The sequence below is a fragment of the Pelophylax lessonae genome, assembly GCF_965119305.1.
Source record: "Pelophylax lessonae genome assembly, chromosome: 5".
In the NCBI taxonomy this organism is placed as follows: domain Eukaryota; kingdom Metazoa; phylum Chordata; class Amphibia; order Anura; family Ranidae; genus Pelophylax; species Pelophylax lessonae.
In genome coordinates this window covers 28,476,706-28,499,937 of record NC_138772.1, presented here as the reverse complement: position 1 = coordinate 28,499,937, position 23,232 = coordinate 28,476,706, and the positions used below count along the sequence as shown (strand labels likewise).

The 23,232-nt window shown below is 46.4% G+C and overlaps 1 protein-coding gene across 1 annotated transcript in view; it reads right to left on the bottom strand.

Annotated features, from left to right (window-relative positions):
* Positions 1-5,264: 5,264 nt before the first annotated feature.
* CCDC13 (coiled-coil domain containing 13) overlaps positions 5,265-23,232 on the bottom strand; it is an 80,787-nt gene continuing 62,819 nt past the window's right edge. Inside the window, exons 13-15 of the mRNA XM_082257623.1 lie at positions 17,984-18,240; positions 12,640-12,742; positions 5,265-5,965 (exon numbers count right to left, since the gene is read on the bottom strand). Coding sequence (XP_082113749.1) covers positions 5,800-5,965; positions 12,640-12,742; positions 17,984-18,240 — 526 coding nt within the window. The 3' untranslated portion in view covers positions 5,265-5,799. The remainder of the gene's footprint in view (positions 5,966-12,639; positions 12,743-17,983; positions 18,241-23,232) is intronic.

Below are 23,232 nucleotides of genomic sequence, written 5' to 3'. Positions count from 1 at the left end.
GTGGTTAAAGCCCAACTCCAGCAAAACGAAAACCCCTTTATGTGTAGGCAGCAAGGCTGGGTGTAGGAGTATTGAGGAACCTGCAGGAGCTGAGGATTAGGTAAGTAAAAGTGCTTTGCCAAATCCCATAGGCCTAAACGAACAGTTAACTCTTGCAGTACATGCGCAGCCCCACTGTATGGGAGCAGTCTGCTTATCCTGGGGTTCAGCTTTTAAGGCAGAAGGTTTTCTAACCTTATTGCATTCTATGCAACCTTCTTTATGCAGCTCCGTCCCCCCTCCAAATACTTACCTGAGTATCTCAATCAAACACTGTGTAGAAGAACAGCATCTCTCTCTTGCTCCTCATTGGACAGAGAGGCAGCAGTGGCAGTCATTGGCCCTTGCTGCTGTCAATCACAGTCAGTGAGGAGAGAGCAGGGGGCGGGGGTCAGGCCATTCTTTGTGTGTCTATGGACACACAGAGCCGACTCAGGATCGAGCATGCATGAGTGCCCGTATAGTACGCAGCTTGCTCTGGGGGCATTCACCAGGGTGAGGGGCCGGTGGGGGACCCCAGAAGAGGAGGATTGGGGCTGCTCTGTGCAAAACAATTGCAGAGAGCAGGTAAGTATAGACATGTTTGTTATTTATTTTTAAATAAAAATGTTGCCTTTAGAATCACTTTAAGGGAGGACTACTTCAAGAACTATTGTTATTCATTCATATTTTCCGTTTACTATTAATTCAATGTAATTTTACAAAAAATACTTCCTCTTATGGAATATAGAAGATTTTCATTGTGTCTCTATTCTTATAACTGCCAGAAACATGCCTTAACTGCTTGCCGACTGCCCGCCGCAGATGTACTGCGGCAGGCTGGCTCGGCTGCGCGAATTGATGTATGGGTACGTCGGTCGCGGGAGCGGTGCTGGGGGCGAGCGCGCGAGTGCCCGCCCCCTCTAGGCACGATCACCCAGGATCGCTCTTTGCTGAGAGAGGAGGACGATCAGATGTTGTAAACACAGCGGACCATTGTTCTCTCTGAAATTATCACAGAGCGCCCGTGATCCTTCTATATAGAAACACAGGTCTCTATGATCATTTCAAAAGTCCCTCCCCCCATACAGTTAGAAAACACTCCCCTAGGATCACACGTACCCCTTTGATCACTCCTAGGTTAACCCCTTCCCTGCCAGTGTTGTTAGTACAGTAACAGTGCATATTTTTAGCACTGATTACTGTAGTAACGTCACTGGCCCCCCCAAAAGCGTAAAAAATGTCAGTTAGGGGTCCGATCTGTCTGCCGCAATGTCGAAGTCCCACTAAAAATCGCAGATCGCCGCCATTACTAGTAAAAAAAACAATAAATAAATAAAAATGCCATAAATCTTTCCCCTAGTTTCTAGACACGATAACATTTGCGCAAAGTGCAAACCAATCAAAATACGCTTATTGCAATTTTTTTGTACCAAAAATATGTAGCAGAATACAAATTGGCCTAAAAGGATAAAAGAATTTGACGTTTACATTTTTTTGGGGGGGAATGTTATATAGTAGAATGTGAAAAATATTGTTTTTTTTTTTTCAGAATTGTCGCTCTTTTTTTTTTTATAGCGTAAAAAATAAAAATCGCACAGGTGATCAAATACCACTAAAAGAAAGCTCTATTTGTGGGAAAAAAAGGACATCAATTTTTTTTTTATTTAAGGTACAGCGTCGCACGACTGTGCAATTGTACGTTAAAGTAACGCAGTGCCGATTTGCAAAAAATGGCCTGGTCATTAAGGGGGAAAATCCTTCCGTTCCAAAAGTGGTTAATTTTAGCTGTCTGGTTTATTGTGACTCAGCAAAACCTTGAAGGATTTTCTTGTTGTCTTGAACTATCCCAAAAAAGAACCGTGCACTTCCTGTGCCTAGGCACTTCTGTTTTGTGGTCCTGTATCTGCAGAGTGAGATCTAAGGCACTGCTGTCTTTTAGGTCTAGTCTTTTGGCGTGAAATTTGGTCATCTCACTAATGTGCTGCTTACTGTTCTCCTTGCTGAAGAGGAAGATGTACCTGAAGGCCTGCAGTGCAAGGATCTCCCTGCTTCATTCAGTCTTTGGATCTGTGCTTCCTCCTCCACCTCTCCTGCTGTTTCTACATCATTATCCCACCAATTATCAGACCACCAGTCATCAGAGAAGTTTTGAGGATGAAAACCCCTGGCTCTACCAAGATGGCCACCCCCACACTGAGACACAGAGCAGAAGAGGGAATGGTAAGTCAGTAATAGGTAAATGGTCCGCTGTATAGCCGCCTAGATCACTTTTACAGGGCAGGCAGTGTGGCACCTCCCCCCATTCCCTGTTCTCCTCTGCTGTCAATGAAGCTGGAAGTGCTCAGCTCTGAGTGCATCAAATCTATAGCTGTGGGTAAGCTATTAGGTACGGATCGACCGATTATCGGCACCACCGATATATCGGGGGTCAATATGCACTTTCCCTCATATATCGGAATCGGCCTCTGAGGTTACTGATATTTCGGGAAAGTGCTGTACCGGAGTGATTCCTGCAGCTAGAGGCATCACCCCGGTACTGGCGTCCATAGCCGACAGTCGGCTGTCTTGTAATGACAACCGATGCGGCTGAGAAGCTGCTCAGCTGTCATTACAAGGAGTGGGAGGAAACGTCCCCCCCCCCACCGCCTACCGTGGCTCGCCCGGGCAACTAACCTGCACGGCCGCCAATGACCCGATCAAAGCCGCATTCGGCTCTGATCGGGTCTCCATGTAAAAAAACCCGGAAGTGATGTCATGACATCACTTCCGAGTACCGGCGTCAAATTAAAAAAAATGATAGCATCCAAAACAGCCAAACTTGGTGTTTTTAATGGTTTTCAGTGGCGAGGAGGGGTTTGGGGTCTTTTAGACCCCCAGATCCCTCCACAATAGTACCAGTGAACAAAAATAAATGAAAAAAAAATGTTTTACATGTCCGAAAATATCGGCCGATACCGATATCCGATGACCAAAATATCAGTATCGGCATTAAAAAAACAATATCGGTCGATCACTACTATTAGGTACCTGCAGCAGTTTGCTATGTCTGTTTTATATTGTTTATATTGTTTTACACATTGACAGAATACCTTATATATTTGAAGTGATAGCGTGGGAGTATACCATAAACATTGCTCGGCTCTGAGTGTTTCCGGTTTCAGAGCTGTCATTCCCCGGCTGCTGTGCCTGGGGAAACAGCTAATCAAGCATGATATGTGCTTGATTATCTGCAGTGGAGAGCAGGGAAGACATTGTGGCTCTAATAGATCCCCGATGTCTCCATAAAGAGGACCGGTCACCGGCCCAAAGCTATCACATATTATTATTTTTATTATTATACAGGATTTATATAGCGCCGACAGTTTGCGCAGCGCTTTACAATATGAGGGAAGACAATACAGTTACAATAGAATTCAATAGAGGAGGAATTAGAGGGCCCTGCTCGTTAGAGCTTAAAGGGGGTTGTTAGCCCCCTTGTCATAGTAATAAAGCTAAATAAAAAAAGAAAAATTAAAAAGTTTTAAAAAATAAAGTTATAATAAAATGTAAAAATGATTTCCAGGTATGGATATTTTATATATAGCTACACTGATCAACCTTGGACCAATGTAACTATGTATACACCATACCTGGCCAATGCCCCTGGAAGTTGTAAAGCATTCTCTGATTGGAGAGTGTGACATCACTGCCATGTCTCTCCACCTCGTCCAATCACAGAATGCTTTGTTCTGGAGGCTTTGGGTCATTTTAGAGCCATAAATGCTAATTTTAACATGTGTGCAAAAAATGAAAAAATTGCTCTAGAGGGGAACTAGTTAAAGGACAACTAGTGGCAACCAATCAGAATGCTTCTTTCACTGGTCTGATCACAGTAAACTGAAAACTGATTGGCTGCCGTGGACTACTACGCTTTTCACTTCACACTGTTTTACTGAATACGGTAATCTGAATTATGATCTACTTTTAACCGCTTGCCGACCGCCGCACGACTATTTACGTCGGCAGTCAGCCCCCTCACAGGCAGAGCGACGTAGGGCTACGTCGCTAGCCTGTGAGGGTCTAGGGAGCGAGCGCGCGCCACAGGAGGCGCGCTCCCGCGCGGTCACGGACCCCCCCCCCGAGCGTGTGACAGGCTGACCCGATGTCCGCCGGTCACTCGCGATCGTCCGTTAGAGCGGGAGAAAGGCAGGCGGCTAATGTAAACAAAGCCGCCTGTCATTCTCCCTTGTGTATGAATGGAGATCATATGGTTCTACTATGTAGGACCGTTGATCACTGTTCATACACCTCAAGCCACAGCCAATCACAGTTAGAAGCACGCCCCTAGGGACACACATAACCCCTCCCTCTCAAAAAAAGTTAACCCCTTCACTGCCAGTGTCATTTTACAGTAACAGTGCATATGTATAGCACTGATTACTGCAGTAATGTCACTGATAACCCCAAAAGTGTCAAAAATGTCAGTCAAGGGTCCGATCTGTCCACCGCAATGTCGCAGTACCGCAAAAAAAAAAAAAATCGCAGATCGCCGCCATTACGCGTTAAAAAAAAAAAAAAACAACAAAAATGACAAAAATCTTTCCCTTTGTTAGTAAACGTAATAACTTTTGCGCAAACCAATCAAAATACGCTTTTTGCGATTTTTTTTTACCAAACATATGTAGCATAAAACAAATTGGCCGAAAATGTTAAAAAATTTTGATTTTTACTTTTTTTTTTGGGGAATTTCATATAAAAAAATGTGAAAAATATTGTTATTTTTGCCAAATTTACGCTCTTTTTTTGTTTATAGCGCAAAAAGTAAAAATCGCACAGGTGATCAAATACCACCAAACGAAAGCTCTGTTTGTGGGAAAAAAAAGAAAGTCAAATTGGTTTGGGTACATCGTCGCACGACCGCGCAATTGTCCGTTAAAGTCACGCAGTGCTGAATCGCAAAATAGGCCCTGGTCAGGAAGGGGGTAAAATTTTCCGGGGCTTAAGTGGTTAACTTTTGCGGAATTAACAAACCAGCTACAAATGGTTACTGTGAGAAAGCAGTGAGAAGCGGGCCTGCATTACATTTTATTTTGCAGCTTTTTACACTAGAAAAAAAAGGACATATCTGCTTTTTGACATTTTTTTTTATTTAGATATATAGACATAATAAAATGACCTGAGTTTTATTACATCATCACACCAGAATGAATTCAGATGTAATATATTTCTTCCTTTAGAACATTCTCTGACTCTACCGGTATCATTGGGACATCTAGACATGAAAAACAGGGTCTTCACATTCCCTTATTGCAGCACGTCTCTCCTGGGGCTGCTATGAGTTGCACTGTGCATAACTGGCAGTTAGTAGAAGGTGAGGCCGAGTCCAGCAACTGTCTGTATCCACACAGGCTGACATGAACTACCTGGAAGTGTTGAAGTTATTCAGGCTCAGAATGGCTCAGCATTTCAGCATAGAGGAAGCAAAAAAAACTGCTGCAGGTATGTGAGGGCAACCCTAGACACGTGTTAGCTGGAAAAACTTGACATCTCCTTTGTGCGCTCTTCGTACAATCACATCAAGGGGTGCAGCAAGATGCTGCTAGATGGAGTCTGCTAGGCCCATATATGCCAGATGAGGGTATCTCCAGAAAACACAGTACACCCAAAGTGCTTCTTTTGTGCTGACAACCTTCTGAGAGCCCACTGGTGGAAAGTTCTCTTGCATGTGGCTATCACCAACCAACCACTCTTTGCCATAAGCTGCACTGTGTGCCATGGGTGCAGCTGTCTGCGGAGACACTAGAGGGCGCCACGTTCCTGCTTGTGCTGGCGCAGAGCTTGTAGGAAGATCTGCTTCACCTGTACCATCATCTCATTGTAGAGTTTCAGGTCGTCCTCCTTCGTTTTCAAGGTGCTCTTTAGAGCCGATTTCAGAGCTTCGTTTTCATCTACTTTTATTTCTAGCCTGAAATACGGAAGCGATATTCAAGATGAGAGCAATGGGTAACCTCAGCATGGCAGTATCCACACAGCACACTGCAATCATTTTTTAAGAGCACCCACCTCCTATTCGAAAAATAAATATCGCCAATCTCTACTTACCCTCTCTATGCTCCAGCAGTCTCCAGCGATCTCTACTTACCCTCTCTATGCTCCAGCAGTCTCCAGCAATCTCTACTTACCCTCTCTATGCTCCAGCAGTCTCCAGCGATCTCTACTTACCCTCTCTATGCTCCAGCAGTCTCCAGCGATCTCTACTTACCCTCTCTATGCTCCAGCAGTCTCCAGCGATCTCTACTTCCCCTCTCTATGCTCCAGCAGTCTCCAGCGATCTCTACTTTTCCTCTCTATGCTCCAGCAGGTTCCAGCAATCTCTATTTATCCTCTCTATGCTCCAGTAGTGTCCAGCAATCTTTACTTATCCTCTCTATGCTCCAGCAGCCCCCAGCAATCTCTACTTTTCCTCTCTATGCTCCAGCAGGCTCCAGCAATCTCTATTTATCCTCTCTGTGCTCTAGCAGTCTCCGACAATCTCTACTTACCCTCTCTATGCTCCTGCAGTCTCCAGCAATCTCTACTTACCCTCTCTATGCTCCAGAAATCTCTACTTATCCTGTCTATGCTCCAGCAGTCTCTGGCAATCTCTATTTACCCTATCTATGCTCCAGCAGTCTCTGGTAATCTCTACTTACCCTCTCTATGCTCCAGCAATCTCTACCTACCCTCTCTATGCTCCAGCAATCTCTACCTACCCTCTCTATGCTCCAGCAATCTCTACCTACCCTCTCTATGATCCAGCAATCTCTACCTACCCTCTCTATGCTCCAGCAATCTCTACCTACCCTCTCTATGATCCAGCAATCTCTACCTACCCTCTCTATGATCCAGCAATCTCTACTTATCCTCTATGTGCTCCAGCAGTCTCCAGTAATCTCTACTTACCCTTTCTATGCTCCAGCAGTCTCCAGCAATCTCTACTTACCCTTTCTATGCTCCAGCAGTCTCCAGCAATCTCTACTTACCCTTTCTATGCTCCAGCAGTCTCCAGCAATTGCTACTTATCCTCCCTATGCTTCAACAGCCTCTGGCTATCTCCATTTATACTCTCTATGCTCCAGCAGTATGCAGCAAGCTCTACTTACCCGCTCTATGCTCCAGCAACTCGATTTACCCTCTCTATGCTCCAGCAGCCACTGTCTTCCTCCCGGGTCCAGCGCTGACAGACCTTGTTGGGCAGCACGACACTTGAGTCATTCTGCCCATTTCCTGTGAGCCCAGCCTGTTGTTTACACCCAACCTGGGGGCATGCCATCATGTAGGCTGAGCTCACAGACCCTTAGGACCAACTGGTGCTCAAGCGTCTTTACTCAAGTGCTTCTTCGCTGTGGAAGAATGCCCCCATCCACCAGCAGAGTAAAAAGCCGAAGATGCAGTGATGTCTTAAGACCAGAGAATAATGTAGGAAACAGGTATGTATAGGGTTTTTTTTAATTTAAAAGACGAGGGGTGATTTGGGAAATGGGGAGAGGTAGGTCGTTGGTGACAAACTAGAGTTTTGCTTGAAGGTGTCTGACCCAGCTTTTCTCTAGCAGAATAAGTATTGGTTGGTCACCGACCAGCCCTCGGCCTGCTGTTTGGACGATGAAAGAGAAAAAAAGCACACTGATGAGGCCATCATTCTGCTATAAGGATGGAGTGATAGGGGAGGAATAGAAGCGTGAGCTCCTGGAGCCGGGCTTTAACGCGAACCTGTCTTTTACTTATTGGGCAAAGCACAAGATGGCTTTATATTACAAAACGACCCGCATTGCAACTTTATATTATAGGTTTTCTGACTAGAGTTCACAGCAGAAGGTGTTTGGCTTTCAGACTCTCTACATGACTGCAACTTGGTATGGAATTGTCTGAACACAGCACAGGGGGGTCACTGCTGTGACTTAGCTGTATGTGTAATCTTAGCTTCCTGTTTCCATCTTAATGACAAGATCCCCTAATTCAAAGTGCCCTCTTCTCCTCCCCAAAATGCTGCATAAGGCCCAATGAACAATGGGCATTTGCCCAGCTCTTCTAAATGCCTTTTTCCTGGCATGGAAAAAGCAGCGTAAAAAAATGTGCCTAAAGCCGCATTTTTGCAAACACTTTTGGACCCATTTAAGCATGTCATGTGCATGAGCATTAATTCATTTCATTGGCCAGAATATTTATTTATTCTGGCCATTGAAATTAATTTATGCTCAAATGCTAAATGCACCTAGCATTAATGCACATTTAGGCGCATCCGGCATTTTTGTGGCAAAACGCTCCTCTCGTAAATGCACAGGACCTGTTTTTTTTTTTTTTGCCTTTAAACACCTGTAAATGCCACAAATGTGTGCATGGATGCAAAGGGCTTGATTTATTAAAACTGGAGAGTGCAAAATCTGGTGCATCTTTGCATGGTAGCAAATCAGCTTTTAACTTCAGCTTGTTCAATTACACTTTGACAACAAACCTGGAAGCTGATTGGTATCTATGTAGAGCTGCACCAGATTTTGCACTCTCCAGGTTTAATAAATCAATCCCAAAGGTGTTGATTTACTAAAGGCAAATAGACTGCGCACTTTGCAAGTGCAGTTGCACTCTGCAAAGTGCAGTTACCCCATAGCTTAGTAAACGAGGGGAAGCTCTGCTGGTTTTCATCATGCAATCATGTGCAAGCAAAAAATTGGATTTTTGACCTACCGTAAAATCCATTTTTCTGATGTTCATTGACACAGCTCCTGATCTTCTTAACCTTTGGGTTATACTGCCCCCTACAGGTGTAGGACACTAGGCAGAAAAAAGTCTGGCTACGCCTATGGGCAGTCCCAGGGGGTATACTCCCTCGCTCTCTCTATAGGTACTCAGTTTTGTTACAAGCAGTGTCAGAAGAATTAAAACTCCACAGAGGGGTGGGAGCTGTGTCCGTCAATGAACATCAGAGAAATGGATTTTACGGTAAGTCAAAAATCCCATTTTCTCTTTTGTTCATGGACAGACACAGCTCCTGATTCTTAACCATTGGGACGTCCCAAAGCAATGTTAAGCACGAGGGGTGGGAACAGCGAAAAAGAAACTCCTGAGGCTAACTATAGCCAACCAGGTAAACAGGAGCTCAACCAAAACAACTGGAGCTCACCTGAAAAAAAAATACACCCTCAAAGAGGACCAGGTCCTCTAAACAGCAGCCTTCAAAATCCTTGCGGCTAAAGGAAGCATCTTCAGATGCCAAAACATCCACTTTATAGAACTTTATGAAAATGTGCACTGGCGACCAGGAGGCCGCCTTGCAAACCTGCGTCACTGATGCCTGATGACGGAAAATCCAGCCAGGAGGCACTGAGTGCCCGAGTAGAGTGCGCCTTGACAGGGAAAGGAGGAATCTGACCCTGGATGGAACAGACCTGAACCACCGTCTGTCTGATCCACCTGGAAATGATCACAGAGGAAACAGACAACCCTTTCCAAGGCCCATCCATGAGCACAAATAGTGAGTCTGACTTGCCGGTCCACATCCAAGGCATGCAAAGCAATTTCCTTCAGATGTGTTGGCCTGGGACACAGGGAAGGCAACACAATGTCTTCATTCAAATGAAAAACAGAGACAGCCTGAGGAAGGAACGAAAGACAGGGGCAAAGAACCACCTTATCAATGTGAACGACAGGATAACGCCACCAATTCTGACACCTTGCGCACAGAGGTGAAGGCCACCTTATGGGACAGCCTAAGCAGGGGAATGTCCCGAAGATTCTCAAAAATAGGCTTCTGGAGGACTGAGAGCACCAAATTGAGGTCCTAAAGTGGCAACGGAGACCGCACTGGAGGTGTCAAGTGCCTCTTTCACTGAAGAAAAGTACGCACCAGGGAGTATGTGGATAAAGTCCATTGAAATAAGACCGCTAAGGTCGACACCTGACCCTTGATAGTACTCAAGGCCAGTTTCTGCTCAACCCCCTGTTGAAGGAAGGTCAAGGTCGGAGCCACCGAACAAAAGTGAGGATGAACCCCTAGAGACTCACACCACGCAATGTACGTCTTCCACGTACAATGGTAGATCTTCCTAGAAGTAGGTTTCGTAGTCCTTTGGTCCTTGAGAGGAAGCCTCCAAGAAACGTTGGCGACCAGCTGCACCAGATCTGCGTACCAAGCCCAGCGAGGCCAGTCCAGGGACACTAAGATGACCAGAATCCCTTCTGCCTCAATCCTGCATAGAAGTCTTGGCAGAAGCTTGAGAGGAGGGAAGGCTAAAATCAGATGATACTGACCCCACGGGGCCACCAGCGCATCTGTGGCGTCATCCAGAGGATCCCGTGACCAAGCCACAAACCTCAGCACCTTTCTGTTCCACTAGAGACAAAACTGATGAAACACCTCCGGATAAAGGGACCACTTCCCTTGGTCCAACGCCTGCCTACTGAGATAATAAGCCTGCCACTTTTCCACCCCGGGAATAAATATGGCGGAGAGGGCTGCAACAAACTGTTCTGCCCACCTTAGAATTCCGGCTGAAAGACTGAAAGAGCCGCAAAAGGACATTTCTTGTGCCCCCCTGGTGACGGACATATGCCATGGTCGTGGCATTGTCCAATTGAATATGCACTGGACATCCCTGAAAATGATCCGTCCAATGTTCCAGGCACAGTCTGATCACTCAGGGTTACATGACATTGATAAGTGGTCTGGACTCTTCCAGTGTCCAGATCCCCTGAGCAGAATGTTTCTCGAGGACGCCTCCCCAACCCGACAGTCTGGCATCCGTGGGGACTATTGTCCAATACAAGGGGAGGAGCTAGAGACTGCAGATTATTGTCCCATTTGGCCAGAATCTTCCTTGCCGAGACCTCATATGGAACTGTGCAAATGGAACCACCTCGAAGGAAGACACCATCAGGCCCAGCACCTGCATGCAAGTTCGGAGGGATGACTATCTGCTGGATAGCATGAGACGAATTGCAGCCTGCAATTTCTGGAGCTTGTCCTAAGGAAGGAACACTCTGGCTAAGGCCGAGTCCAGAGTCAGACCCAGATTGTGGATGGAACCAGAGCAGACTTCTGAAAATTCTGAATCCAGCCAAACTCCCTCAGAGTTCGTATGGTGATTTCAAGGTTTTCCACCAGAGCAGTAGGAGACTCCGCACACAGAAGGAGGTCATCTAAGTAGCCCAGTACGGTGATCCCCCGTTGGCATAACAACGCTAGCACCGGGGTTAACACTTTTTCGAAGTCAATATGTGACTGGCACATATTGGAATGTGAAGGTATGCATCCTTGATGTCGATAGAGGCAACAAAATCCCCCTGACGCAGGGATGCCACCACAGTGCGAATGGACTCCATCCTGAACTTCTGCACCCGCACAAAGCAGTTCAGCGCCTTAAGGTCAAGGACTGGACGCACCTTGCCTTCCTTCCTGGGAAATTTAAACAGGTTTGAGTAAAAACCCTGAAAACATTCCGAAGTCGGAACTGGGATAATCACCCCTTGAAGTGACAGTTCTTGTACTGCCCCAAACAGACCCTGTAAGCGGTCCAGGGACAGGGGCAAATTGGAAGGAAAGAACCTTGCCGGGGGGACACGAGCAAAAACTCGATCTTGTAGCCGAACCGAATGACTTTGTGGAGCCATTTGTCTTGTACCAGGTTAGCAGCAGGATGACGTCACTCCGGCCTCAGCACTGCAGGAGGAAGTTGGGGAAAGGGAAGTACTGTATATTAGTGATCGACAGATATCGTTTGATCGACCGATATTTTCGTACATTAAAAACATTTTTTATTTATTTTTTTACAGTTACTCTTGTGGAGGGATCTAGGGGGTATAAAGACCCCAAACCCCTCCTATGCTCTTAAAAGCATTCAAAACACCAAGTTTGGCTGTTTTGAATGCTGTCATTTTTTTAAATTTGGCGCCGAGTACCCGGAAGTGATGTCATGACATCACTCCTGGTTTTTTACACAGAGACCTAATCAGAGCCAAATGCGGCTTTGTTTGGGTCTTCTCTTCGGCAGCCGTGCAGGCTGGTTGCCCAGGTCTACCGGTGGGACGGGAGACCCAGACGAGTCGCGGAAGGCGGCGGGAGGGGGGGGACGTCCCCTCGCGCTCCTTGTAATGACAGCCTAGTGGCTTCTCAGCCGTATCGGTTATCATTACAAGACAGCCGACCGTCGGCTATGGACGCCGGTACCGGGGTGATGCCTCCAGCTGCAGGCATCACTCCGGTACAAGCACGTTCCCGAAATATCGGCAATATCGGTAACCTCAGGGGCCGATTCCGATATATCGGGGGAAGGGCAGATCGGCCCTCGATATATCGGCTTTGCCGATAATCGGTCGATCTCTAATGTATATTATCAATTTTTCACCCCATGGGTACTTTGTGCAGCATTTTAGGGGGGCAACTTGAATGGGTGGAACTTTTCAATGAAGTGGAAGGTCCACTATTCAGCTCTGCAAAGAAAAGGCTCATTCATATGCAAAAAAGGCTAAAAAAAAAAAATTAAACCTTTATAAAAGTTATATTTTTCTTTAGACCTGAACATAATAAAAAAAGAAAATATATAGAACAAATTCTCTTCAAAACGTCATAGTATGGGCCCCAGAAACACAGGCAGAGAGCAGTCTTACTTTGTGCTGAGTTCCTCGAGCTGCGTCTCCAACGGCACACTGGAGGATAAATCAGAGGTTTCATTGAAATTCAGGAAGAGTCGGGAGTTGCTGAGCGACTGTCCTGTAGAAAAAAAATTGGCTGTAACTCACAGGGAGCATTCAGTATATACAGGAGGGAGCAGATAATGGAAACAGAGTTTGAGAGATTGCAGACAAGGCAGCTTGTTACCTAAAGTGAACCTGTTAGGAAGGGCTGGCCCAAGACATTGTGTTCTGCCTGGGTCCAAGAATGAAATGCTGCCCCCCCCCCCTAAAAAAAAAAAAAAATCACGCCCATCAAAGGCCCCCCACATCCATTATTTTATATAAATATGACATTTTAATATTATATATACTGTTATCTTCTTCCATAACTTACCACCGGACCGTTACACCAAACACCCTCTGTCTGTCCTCAGTCCTTCTGTCACTCCTGTGTCTGCCGTGGACCCCGCCCTAGAAGATCCAGCCTGTCCTGCATGAGATGGAGTGCGCTGATGTCTGACGTCATTGTGCTCACGACGATTGCGCGAGGGACTTTCCCCAGAGGAGACACTCCGCCTCCTCATACTCATCAGTTTGCACTATGGGCGGCAGTATGAGATGGGGAAATGCCACCCGTAACACACCGCAAACTGATGACTGATCACAAAACTGCTGGAAGAAAAATCTTAGGCGTCAATTTGCTGCGCCCCTCAAAGTTCTGCCTGGGTCCAATGGACCCAGCGGGACCCATGGTAGGACCAGCCCTGCTGTTAGGTATACCAAAGTTTTCAGATTCCCGAAACCTGTTCCCATGCAGATTTGTCAGATCAATACCATCTATCAGCTATGTACTGTGAGGACCCAAAAAAAACAAAAAACATTGAGAATATATTGAGTTAGGGAGATCTCTACCTCTAGCTGACACAATAAATAGGCAAAACAATGACTTGTAGGCTTCATTTCCACTGCTGCGGCTACAGAGTCGTGCTACTTCTAGCGCGACTCTGTAGTGTTACTTGTTCGCGGCTTTCAGTGGGACTTGTCCCTCATTATAGAAGGAAGTCACACTGAAGTCGGCCCAAAAGTAGTGCAAGAACTACTTTTCAAGTCGCAGCAACTCAAGTCGCGGCAGTTAGAGCGGGCTTTGACTTTTGACTTGCTGTGTGACTTGACATGTGTCAAGTCGCACAGCAAGTCGCAACAGTGGAAACGGAGCCTAAGGCCTCATGCACACTGGGCGTTTTTGGCGCTACCGTTAGGAGCATTAGGCGTTTTTTTTCCCTGCCTCTAATCTCCCCTGCATGTTATCCTGTGTTCATCCACATATACAGTAGACTTTTAGGAGCATTTTGTGCCAGGAGAGTTTAGTGGCAGAAAAAAAAAAAAAAACACTGCCAGGGCATTCTGGAGCAGCGGCGTTTTGGCAAAAAAAATTCTGACAGCTCATTAACTCTGCTAACAGCTGCTAAGCACCGGTGCCCAGTGTTTTTTTTTTTCCTAAGCAGGAGGTTGCCGGTGTTCTTAACAATTCGTGAATAGCTGGTTGTTAAGGAGCAGGCTGGCAAGCCGGCTGCTGCGTCCTTTTTTAAAAAAATTTTTGGCATGGGGTTCCCCTTAAAATCCATACCAGACACAAAGGGCCTGGTACAGATTGGGGGGGACCCCCATGCTGTTTTTTTCTCAATTTTGGCATGGGGTTTCACTTAAAATCCATACCAGATCCAAAGGGCCTGGACTGGATTGGGGGGGACCCCCACGCTGTTTTTTTCTCAGTTTTGGCATGGGGTTCCCCTTAAAATCCATACCAGATCCTGGGATGTCGGGGGGGGGGGGGGGGGGCTGTCATCCTCTCCGTGCCTACCTGGCCTCGCTGTCTTTATCCCTTTCTACCGCTACCCTAGGCTCACTCGCAGTTCAGTTGGGTCTTGGGGTACATTTATTGTTCAACCGGTAACTATTGATTGATGTATGTATTTTGACCCACATTTTGACTTGTTATTGATTTTGACGTTGAAATCTAACTTGATTTTGTCTGGTCTGGAGCAATGTCCTTCCCCTCCCCCCCCCTCCCCTCCTCCTCTTCTTCCCCCCCCCCCCCCCCCTCATTGCCATTCACGTTTGGCCTTACAAGACTTGTTACAATTGTTTATTCTCTTTGAATGTTTGTACTACTTTTTTCTTGCAAAACTCAATAAAAATTATTGTTCAAAAAAAATCCATACCAGATCCGAAGGGCCTGGTACAGATTAGGGGTGACCCCCACAGTGTTTTTTTTCTTAGTTTTGGCATGGGGTTCCCCTTAAAATCCATACTAGACTCGAAGGGCCTGGTACAGATTGGGGGGGGGGAACCCCACGTTTTTTTTTCTTCTCAATTTTGGCATGAGGTTCCCCTTAAAATCCATACCAGATCCGAAGGGCCTGGTACAGATTAGGGGGGACCCCCACAGTGTTTTTTTTCTTAGTTTTGGCATGAGGTTCCTCTTAAAATCCATACCAGATCCGAAGGGCCTGGTATGGATTAGGAATGGACCCCCACGCAGTTTTTTTTTCTCAATTTGGGCATGAGGTTTTCCTCAAAATCTGTAGCAGCCCCTTTCAGGATTGGGGAGGCAGAAGGGGGCCACTGTTTTTTTTCCCCAATTTTTTTTGCCTGCAATTCTTATATTTACATTCAGCTGATGAGTTATCCGTTGTTATGGATGCAGCGGCCCGGCTTCCTGGCCCACTCCTTAACAACCAGATATTCACACCGACAGTCCTGCTCCTTAACGCTAACGCTCCTAAACATTGCTTACACACTGCTAAATGTCAGCAACAAAATGCAAATTTTTTTTTTTTTTGTGTGTGTGTTTTTTTAGCTTCAATTGTGCATGGAGCCTAAATTCACCTCTACAGAAAAATAATAAATGCACATATTTTTCCAGCAGGAGCCCGGAAAGCATTGCACCTGCGATCAATAGATCATGAGTGTAATGTCAGGCTCCTGCAGACATGTCCTCCAAACTTCAGCTCGTACCTCTGTACAGGCTTTCTGTATGAAAGCCAGAGAACATGTCAGTGGACTATAAAAGCGCTCATCAGCAGCCCTGTAGGCCCTTACCACTATAGATCTGTTTGCTGTTGTAGAAGATGGTACATGTAGTTTATTCATTAACAGGCAGCGCTCTGTTCAAAAAGTGACAGTGAGTGCGGGAAGAAGAACCCCCACCCACTGTCACAGGGAAAGGGAAATCGGGGGGAGAGGCGGCAGGAGCTGGAACATGTTACATATACTAATAATGGGTGGAACACGTAACATGTTCCAACGATTCATTTATCCCTTAGTCCCGGTTCACATTAGTGCGATGACAGACATTGCATGTGATTCGGAGCGCACTGCTCTGCAACTCACATGCGATGCCTGTGCGATGCAAATTCAGCCATACAGCTTGTACGGAGCTTGTATGGCTGAATTCGCATCGCATTTGGACACAACTCACACAGGCCCTTTTTTGGGTCCGCAGCAGAATCGGATCGCATGGTGGTTCACATCTAGGCGATCCGATTCATGTCCGAACTAACAGTTCGCACTGCGATATGCGAACTGATCTGGGGGTGTCGTTAACTGTGTATTGACACCCCCAGCGATTTGCATATGGCAGTGTGAACTGCCTGCGATCTGAATGCAATGTGGGAACCCGCAGTGGATTCGCAGGGTTCCTGCATCGCATATATGTGAACCGGCACTTAAAGAGACTCTTGCCTATTAAAGTAGAAGTTTGCTCTGCTTATATTTTGCATTCTCTGGCTCCTCCCTCCCCCATCATCAACTTGCTACAAAATTGTTAAATAAAACATTTCTGTTTTCATTTTATACCTTATTTTAGACATAATGACATCACCACTGGATCGCTGTGATGACATCACCACTGGATTGCTTTGCTTCTCTATGCAATGTTCATGGCAGTTCATGGCTGGTGGCTTATGCCAATACCCCTGCAGCGGTAATCTTCCGGTGCTGCGGAAACTAAAGGCGCTTTTCCACTGCATGGAATCCGAACGGTTCGGCTCGCTTTTGCGCTTTTCCACTGCATGGTACCGCATGGTACGGTGTTGGAACGGTTCGATACGGTACGGTACAGCGGCGCTTTTCCACTACATGGAACCGAACGGTGCGGCTTGCTTAAACAGTACCACCTCGGTTGTGGTTCCAAGAGGGCCATACCGATACCATATCCCACAATCCTTTGCATGCAGCCTTGACTGTTTGTCACTACTAGCCACTGATTGGTCAGAGAATCGTTGTTATCCCACCCACTTACTACTTTAGTGGAAAAGCAAACCATACCAAACCGTTCCAACACCGTACCATGCGGTACCATGCAGTGGAAAACCAAACCGAGCCAAGCAGGGCCGAGTGGAGCCGAGCCGGTACTTGCAGTTGAAAAGTGCCATAATACAGTTGCTGGACCTGTCATAGACACCTGTCATGAGTGCTGTCTATGCCTGCCCCTTCTGCCCTTCCTCCATTCATAGAAGCTGTACTATAGCTTCCAGCAATGAAAAGAGATCTATAAATAGAGCAGGAAGACTTTTCATTCATCCACCCATGCTCCATTCATAGATCGCTTTTCATTGCTGGAAGCTATAGTACAGTTTCTATGAATGGAGGAGGAGGGCAGAAGGGGTGGGCATAGTCAGCACTCTTGATGATGATGAATGCCTATGAAAGGTCCAGCAGCTCATATTAATCCCTACAGCACCTGAAGATTACCTCTGCAGGGAATGGAAGAAGGGGCAGATTTCAACTAAGGCAGCAGCCACCAGCACAAGGGACACTTCTCTTTCAATAAGGGTACCATCCCTTGTGCTGAATAAAAAAATAAAAAAATAATAACTAAGCTTGGCTTTAAGTTCTGTAAAGTGTATTTCTTGAAAGTAAAAATCCTGCCTAACTTAAGATTTCACAAGGTTCCACCCTTCGGAACTAATCCCCACCCACTTATTACCCTCCTATTCAATCAGAGTGCATTAGTGGTCAATTAGGGCACAGTGATGGTGGGCTGAGAAGTAGGCGGAGCTTATATCTAAGTGACAGTGGAACCCTTAGCAACAATGTGAAACCAGTATCAGAGGGGCACACATGCTTTTCAGAGCATGCACCTTTTAATGACTGGCTATTAGGCAGCAATTCAAATTAATAACAGGTTCAATTTAATGATCAACTATGAGAAATTGAGTTCTTCTATTCTTCTGAAACAAAGCAGAGCCAGGCAGAGGTAAGAGCAGATACAAAGAGATAGCAGGTTGTTATCAACCAGTAAACATGTCAGGGCCCAAGCACTGGGCTGCCATACCGACTTTGCCACGAGCAGACATCTTTTGGGTGGTGCCATTCTTTGCAGCTTCCATCTTTATCTTCTCCAGCTGTTGTTCTAGATGAACGCAGCGTCGCCTCTCTTCTTGCAGCTTCTTCTCCGCCTCCAGGACCTTCATGTTGCTCTCTTCCGCTCTCCTCTGTAGAACTGACACCAGCTCCATCAGCCGGTCCCTTTCCACCTCAGCGGCCTGACACAGCGCCCTGTACTCCGCGCTCTGCGCTCGCAGCTCCGAGCTGTCACACACAGGGAAGGAAACTTAGAAACATGACACAATGTATATACAGTGATAGCACTATTCAGGATCAGCCTTCTAGATTTCAGTGCAGAATATCCAGTTTATGACTGCATTACCATGTAACCTCTTGTACAGCTCACCCTAAAGCAAACTTTCTATGGCAAACGGAACGTCAGGTCCTGGATCTGAACCTGCGATTGCTGCGGAGTCTGGCAGTAACTCTTCTTGCTGAGCCACCTGAGCTGCTCGACAGCACCCTGTCTGATTGCTTAGCCCAGTTTTTCTCAACCAGGGTGCTGCGGCACCCTGGGATGCTGTTAGGAGCTCTCAGGGGTGCTGCGGCACCAGCCCAACCTGAGCAAACCTCTGTTAGTACCTGTGCTATAGGAGGGAGAGAGCACTGTTTGCATAACTACAGTGCACAGAGGAGGCAGAGAGCTCAGCCCGCACCTCTCCCAGCTCTCTTCTCTTCTCTGTACTTTTACCAGAAGAACAGTAAGCTGAGCTGGCCGACCCAACCACGTCCTACCAACCGATGATGTCATTGGTTGCTAAGGACGAGCCATCATGTATACAGAAGGGTGGGGGAAGTGCGAGCACAGGTCTCTGCCTCCTCTGTTAATAGGAGTTAACAAAGGGTTCGCTCAGATCTGAATGTATAAGAAGGAGAGGAGCTAAGGGGGGGGGGGGGGGATACAAAGCACAACCCATACCTCCTCCTGTCTTTCTCCCCTCTCTGGGGGTAATTAGGGGGGGGAGATTTGTGTTAAGTGTGGGGATTTGGGGGGAGGGGGGTTTACATCCTACAGACCACTGAACTCTGCCTCACAGAGTACACTTTAGGGCTTGTTCACACCAGGTGCAGTAACAGGTGGAAAATGGCATGTTTTCTGGTACCGCAGAAAAATGTGCTGCCTTTTGCAGATGTGCGTGGGTGCCATTCATTTTTAATGACAACCTCAGGCACCTATCAAATGTTCGTACGTTTGTGCCTGCTAAAACGCATGGTACTGTGGTACCATGTGTTTTGGTGCTGCGCAATTTTAAAAATCATGTCAGTACCCTTTTGCGTTTTTCCCACACATAGAGCAGCTCATTAGAAAAATGCACTGTGTGAAAATGCACAAAAAAGCACGTGCATTTGCATGCACCTCCTGGTGTGAACGAGCCCTGAGACTGGTGTGTCCCGGCATTGGGAGTGATTCTAAAGGGTGCCTTGACGTAAGAAAGGTTGAAAAATGCTGGCTTAGACACCCTTGCCTTATGTCTTGTTTCTGGTGATCCTTGAACTCTTTGCTCCTCCCATAAACTTCCTATTTAGGCCATGTCTCTGCACTTCCTGTTTGCCAGATTATTGTGCTCTCTCCAGCCAATATCCCACTCCTGTCACTCTTACTGCCATCTGTATCTTCACTACCAGTCCCTACTGACCTTTGGTTTATTCCTCGACTACGTTTCTGCTTGATCCCAACCTGCAACCACGTTACCAACCTTTGGCTTGTTTACCAACTATGTTTCTGCTTGATCCCAACCTGCGATACCTGCTATTGGACCCCAGCCTGCTAATTTCCTGGTGGGGTGATCCTGATTACTGCAACCTGGTACTAACACGCAGCAAAACCCATCTTCACCATCAGGAGCTCTGGTGAACACCGGTTAAACTCTGCACCTCGGGTGAGCCCGTGTCATCCACCAGGGTGGCCTGCTTCTATACCTGTCCAACTGGTTGCTGAGCATCTCTCTATTGCTATAGCTACTGGTCTCCAAGCCTGACCCCTGACCGTGACATAGAAGGTCCCCTTTTTAGTTAGCCCCCTGCCCCCCCTCCCCCCAACACAAATGGCCATTTGTAAACAAATGGTTTGCTCAAAATTAAAAATACATATTTCCCCCCCTGGCCTCTGATAGTCCTGGGAGGCACCAATAGCATCCCTGTGGTTCCTGACAGAGTTGGAAGCTCAAGATCCTGCAATAATGCACTTCAACCCATTGCAAGGGTGTGTTTTCATGGGATTTCAGCTCTTTATAGAGGCACAGTGATGTTTACCACACCTCTCAGAAGCGTCAGAGTCTCGGACTGGCATTTTGTTATATTTTGTTTGGGTGAGCAGCCATTTTACAAATGGTATTGTGTTGGGGGGAGCTGGCAGAAAAGTGGACCTTTTCTTTGCCATGGAATGTGAGATTTTAAGGATAAATTCACCTATTCACTTCCTACTTTATCCTACAGGAGCTTTCAGAGCGTTGCACCCAGGATCAATGTATCACGGGTGCAACGTTAGGCTCCTGCAGACACCTCCAGTTTTCTGTCAGTACCTCTGGATTAGCTTACTGTTAGAAACCCAAAGGAGCCTCAGGGGATCACAAGGGTGCTCACCAGCATCCTCACAGTACATTGGGAACTACAAGCCATCTGCCACAGTGGAAGACAGGACTTGTAGTTAATGCATTCACAGATCGCTGTGAATAAATGGTGTGGCTGTGTGGGTGGAGCGCCAATTCTAAACGTAACAGCGGCTGCGGGGGACAAGAACCTCTGCTCACTCACGGGAAAAGAGGGGTTTAGGGGTTGCTGCGACATGTTACATGTTACACCCTAAATACAGGTGTAACATGTAACATGTTACAAAGGTGAAATTATCCTTTAACCACTTAAGCCCCGGAAGATTTTACCCCCTTCCTGACCAGGGCCTATTTTGCGATTCGGCACTGCGTGACTTTAACAGACAATTGCACGGTAGTGCGACGCTGTACCTAAACTAATTTGACGTCCTTTTTTTCCCACAAATAGAGCTTTCTTTTGGTGGTATTTGATCACCTGTGCGATTTTTACTTTTTGCGGTATAAACAAAAAAAGAGCGACAATTTTGCAAAAATAACAATATTTTTAACATTTTTTATATGAAATTCCCCAAAAAAAATGTAAAAATCAAAAATTTTTTAACATTTTAGGCCAATTTGTTTTCTGCTACATATGTTTGGTAAAAAAAAAAAAAAAAAAAAAAAAAAAAAAAAAAAAAAATCGCAAAAAGCGTATTTTGATAGTTATTGCGTTTACTAAGGGAAAGATTTTTGTCATTTTTGCTGTTTTTTTTTTAACGCGTAATGGCGGCAATCTGCGATTTTTTTTGCAGTACTGCGACATTGCGGCAGACAGATCGGACCCTTGACTGACATTTTTGACACTTTTGGGGTTACCAGTGACATTACTACAGTAATCAGTGCTATACATATGCACTGTTACTGTAATAATGACACTGGCAGTGAAACTTTTTTGAGAGGGAGGGGTTATGTGTGTCCCTAGGGGCGTGATTCTAACTGTGATTGGCTGTGGCTTGAGGTGTAGGAACAGTGATATATAGTAGAACCATATGATCACTATTCATACACAGGGGAGAATGACAGGCGGCCTGTTTACATTAGCCGCCTGCCTTTCTCCTTCTCTAACGGAAGATCGTGAGTGACCGGCGGACATCGGGTCCGCCGGGCACCCGTGCGGGGGGTGGGTCTGTGACCGCGCGGGAGCGCGCCTCCGGCGGCGCGCACTCGCTCCCTAGACCCTCACAGGCTAGCCCTACGTCGCTTTGCCTGTGAGGGGCTGACTGCCGATGTAAATAGTCGTGCGGCGTTCGGCAAGCGGTTAAAGAAGATCTTCAGCCTGTTTGCAAAAAAATAAAGTCAGCAGCTACAAATACTGTAGCTGCTGACTTTTAATAAAAGGACACTTACCTGTCCAAGCGATGTCCTCACCCGGGTTGGTTCTTCGCTGGTCTTCGGGTTCCCAGTGTCAGCATGTTTAGTGTGGGAAGCCGGCTTTGACTCCTTGAGGCTTCACAGCCGGCTTCCCACTGTGCATGCACGCAGTGGGAAGCCGTGTAAATGGTCCCACAGCCTCATGGGACAGGTGACGTGTCTCAAGAGGTTGCCAGTAGGGGAGCCAAACTTCCCAAGGATACACCTAGAGACGATCCAACTGGAAGTGGAAGCTGGTACCTACCAAAACTTGGTACTTGCCCTAAAACACCCCCCCCAATAAAAATTGTTAGAGGAGGGGTGGGGGTGGGGGAGCAGGACACAAAGCGGAACTTCCCCCTTTAGAGTGAAGTTCCTCTTTAACGTGCATTTGTTGCCTAAATCCCCTTTAAACAACTCTGTCACTGTTTGACCCCTTTGTGTCCAGAGCAATTTCGTTTTATTTTCACAAGTTAAAATCTGCATTTTTTGCTACATAATGACTTAGAACTTCCTAACATGATATATTTTATAAAAGAAGTGGCCCTAGAGAATTAAATGGTGGCAGCTGCAAATGTCACGTGATCTTTGAATCGCTGTTTATCAAATGGGAATGGGGGTTTATGAATTAGGAAAAAATACAATAAAATAATTTTAGTGCACAACATTACAATATAATATCCAAGCTTTTGGTAAAATATAAAAGATGATGTTGCACAGAGTAAACAGATACCCAACATGCCAAGCCTTAGTGACAGTTCACATATGTGCGGCCCGTTTTCTCTGCTTTTTTTCAAAGGAACCCAGTGCGGTTTTGTTCACCGGTTAAGGTGTGATTCAGGTGCAAATTTTACCTGAAATCGCACCTGAACTGGACTGAAAAATGCACAGTACTCTTTAAAAACGAACCACGGCCAGCCCGCACATATGTGAACTGGCTCCATAGAGAAGGCTGCCAGTTCACATGTCATGTGAATTGGCTGCGGTTTAAAACGCATCCAGTTTGCATACATGTGACCCGAGCCTTAAAGTGATAGTAAAGGCTTGTTGTTTTTGCAGTTGGTTTTGCACAAGGCAGCCCCAATCCTCCTCTTCTTGGGTCCCTTGCTGGCGCTCCTGGCTCCTTCTCCTGCCAAGTGCCCCCAGAGCAAGCAGCTTGCTGTGGGGGCACCCAGGCAGGCACTGTCCTGAGCCACTTCTCCACATGCTGTGGCTTGGACCCGTCCCCTTTCTCTCCTCATTGGCTCACTGGCTTTGA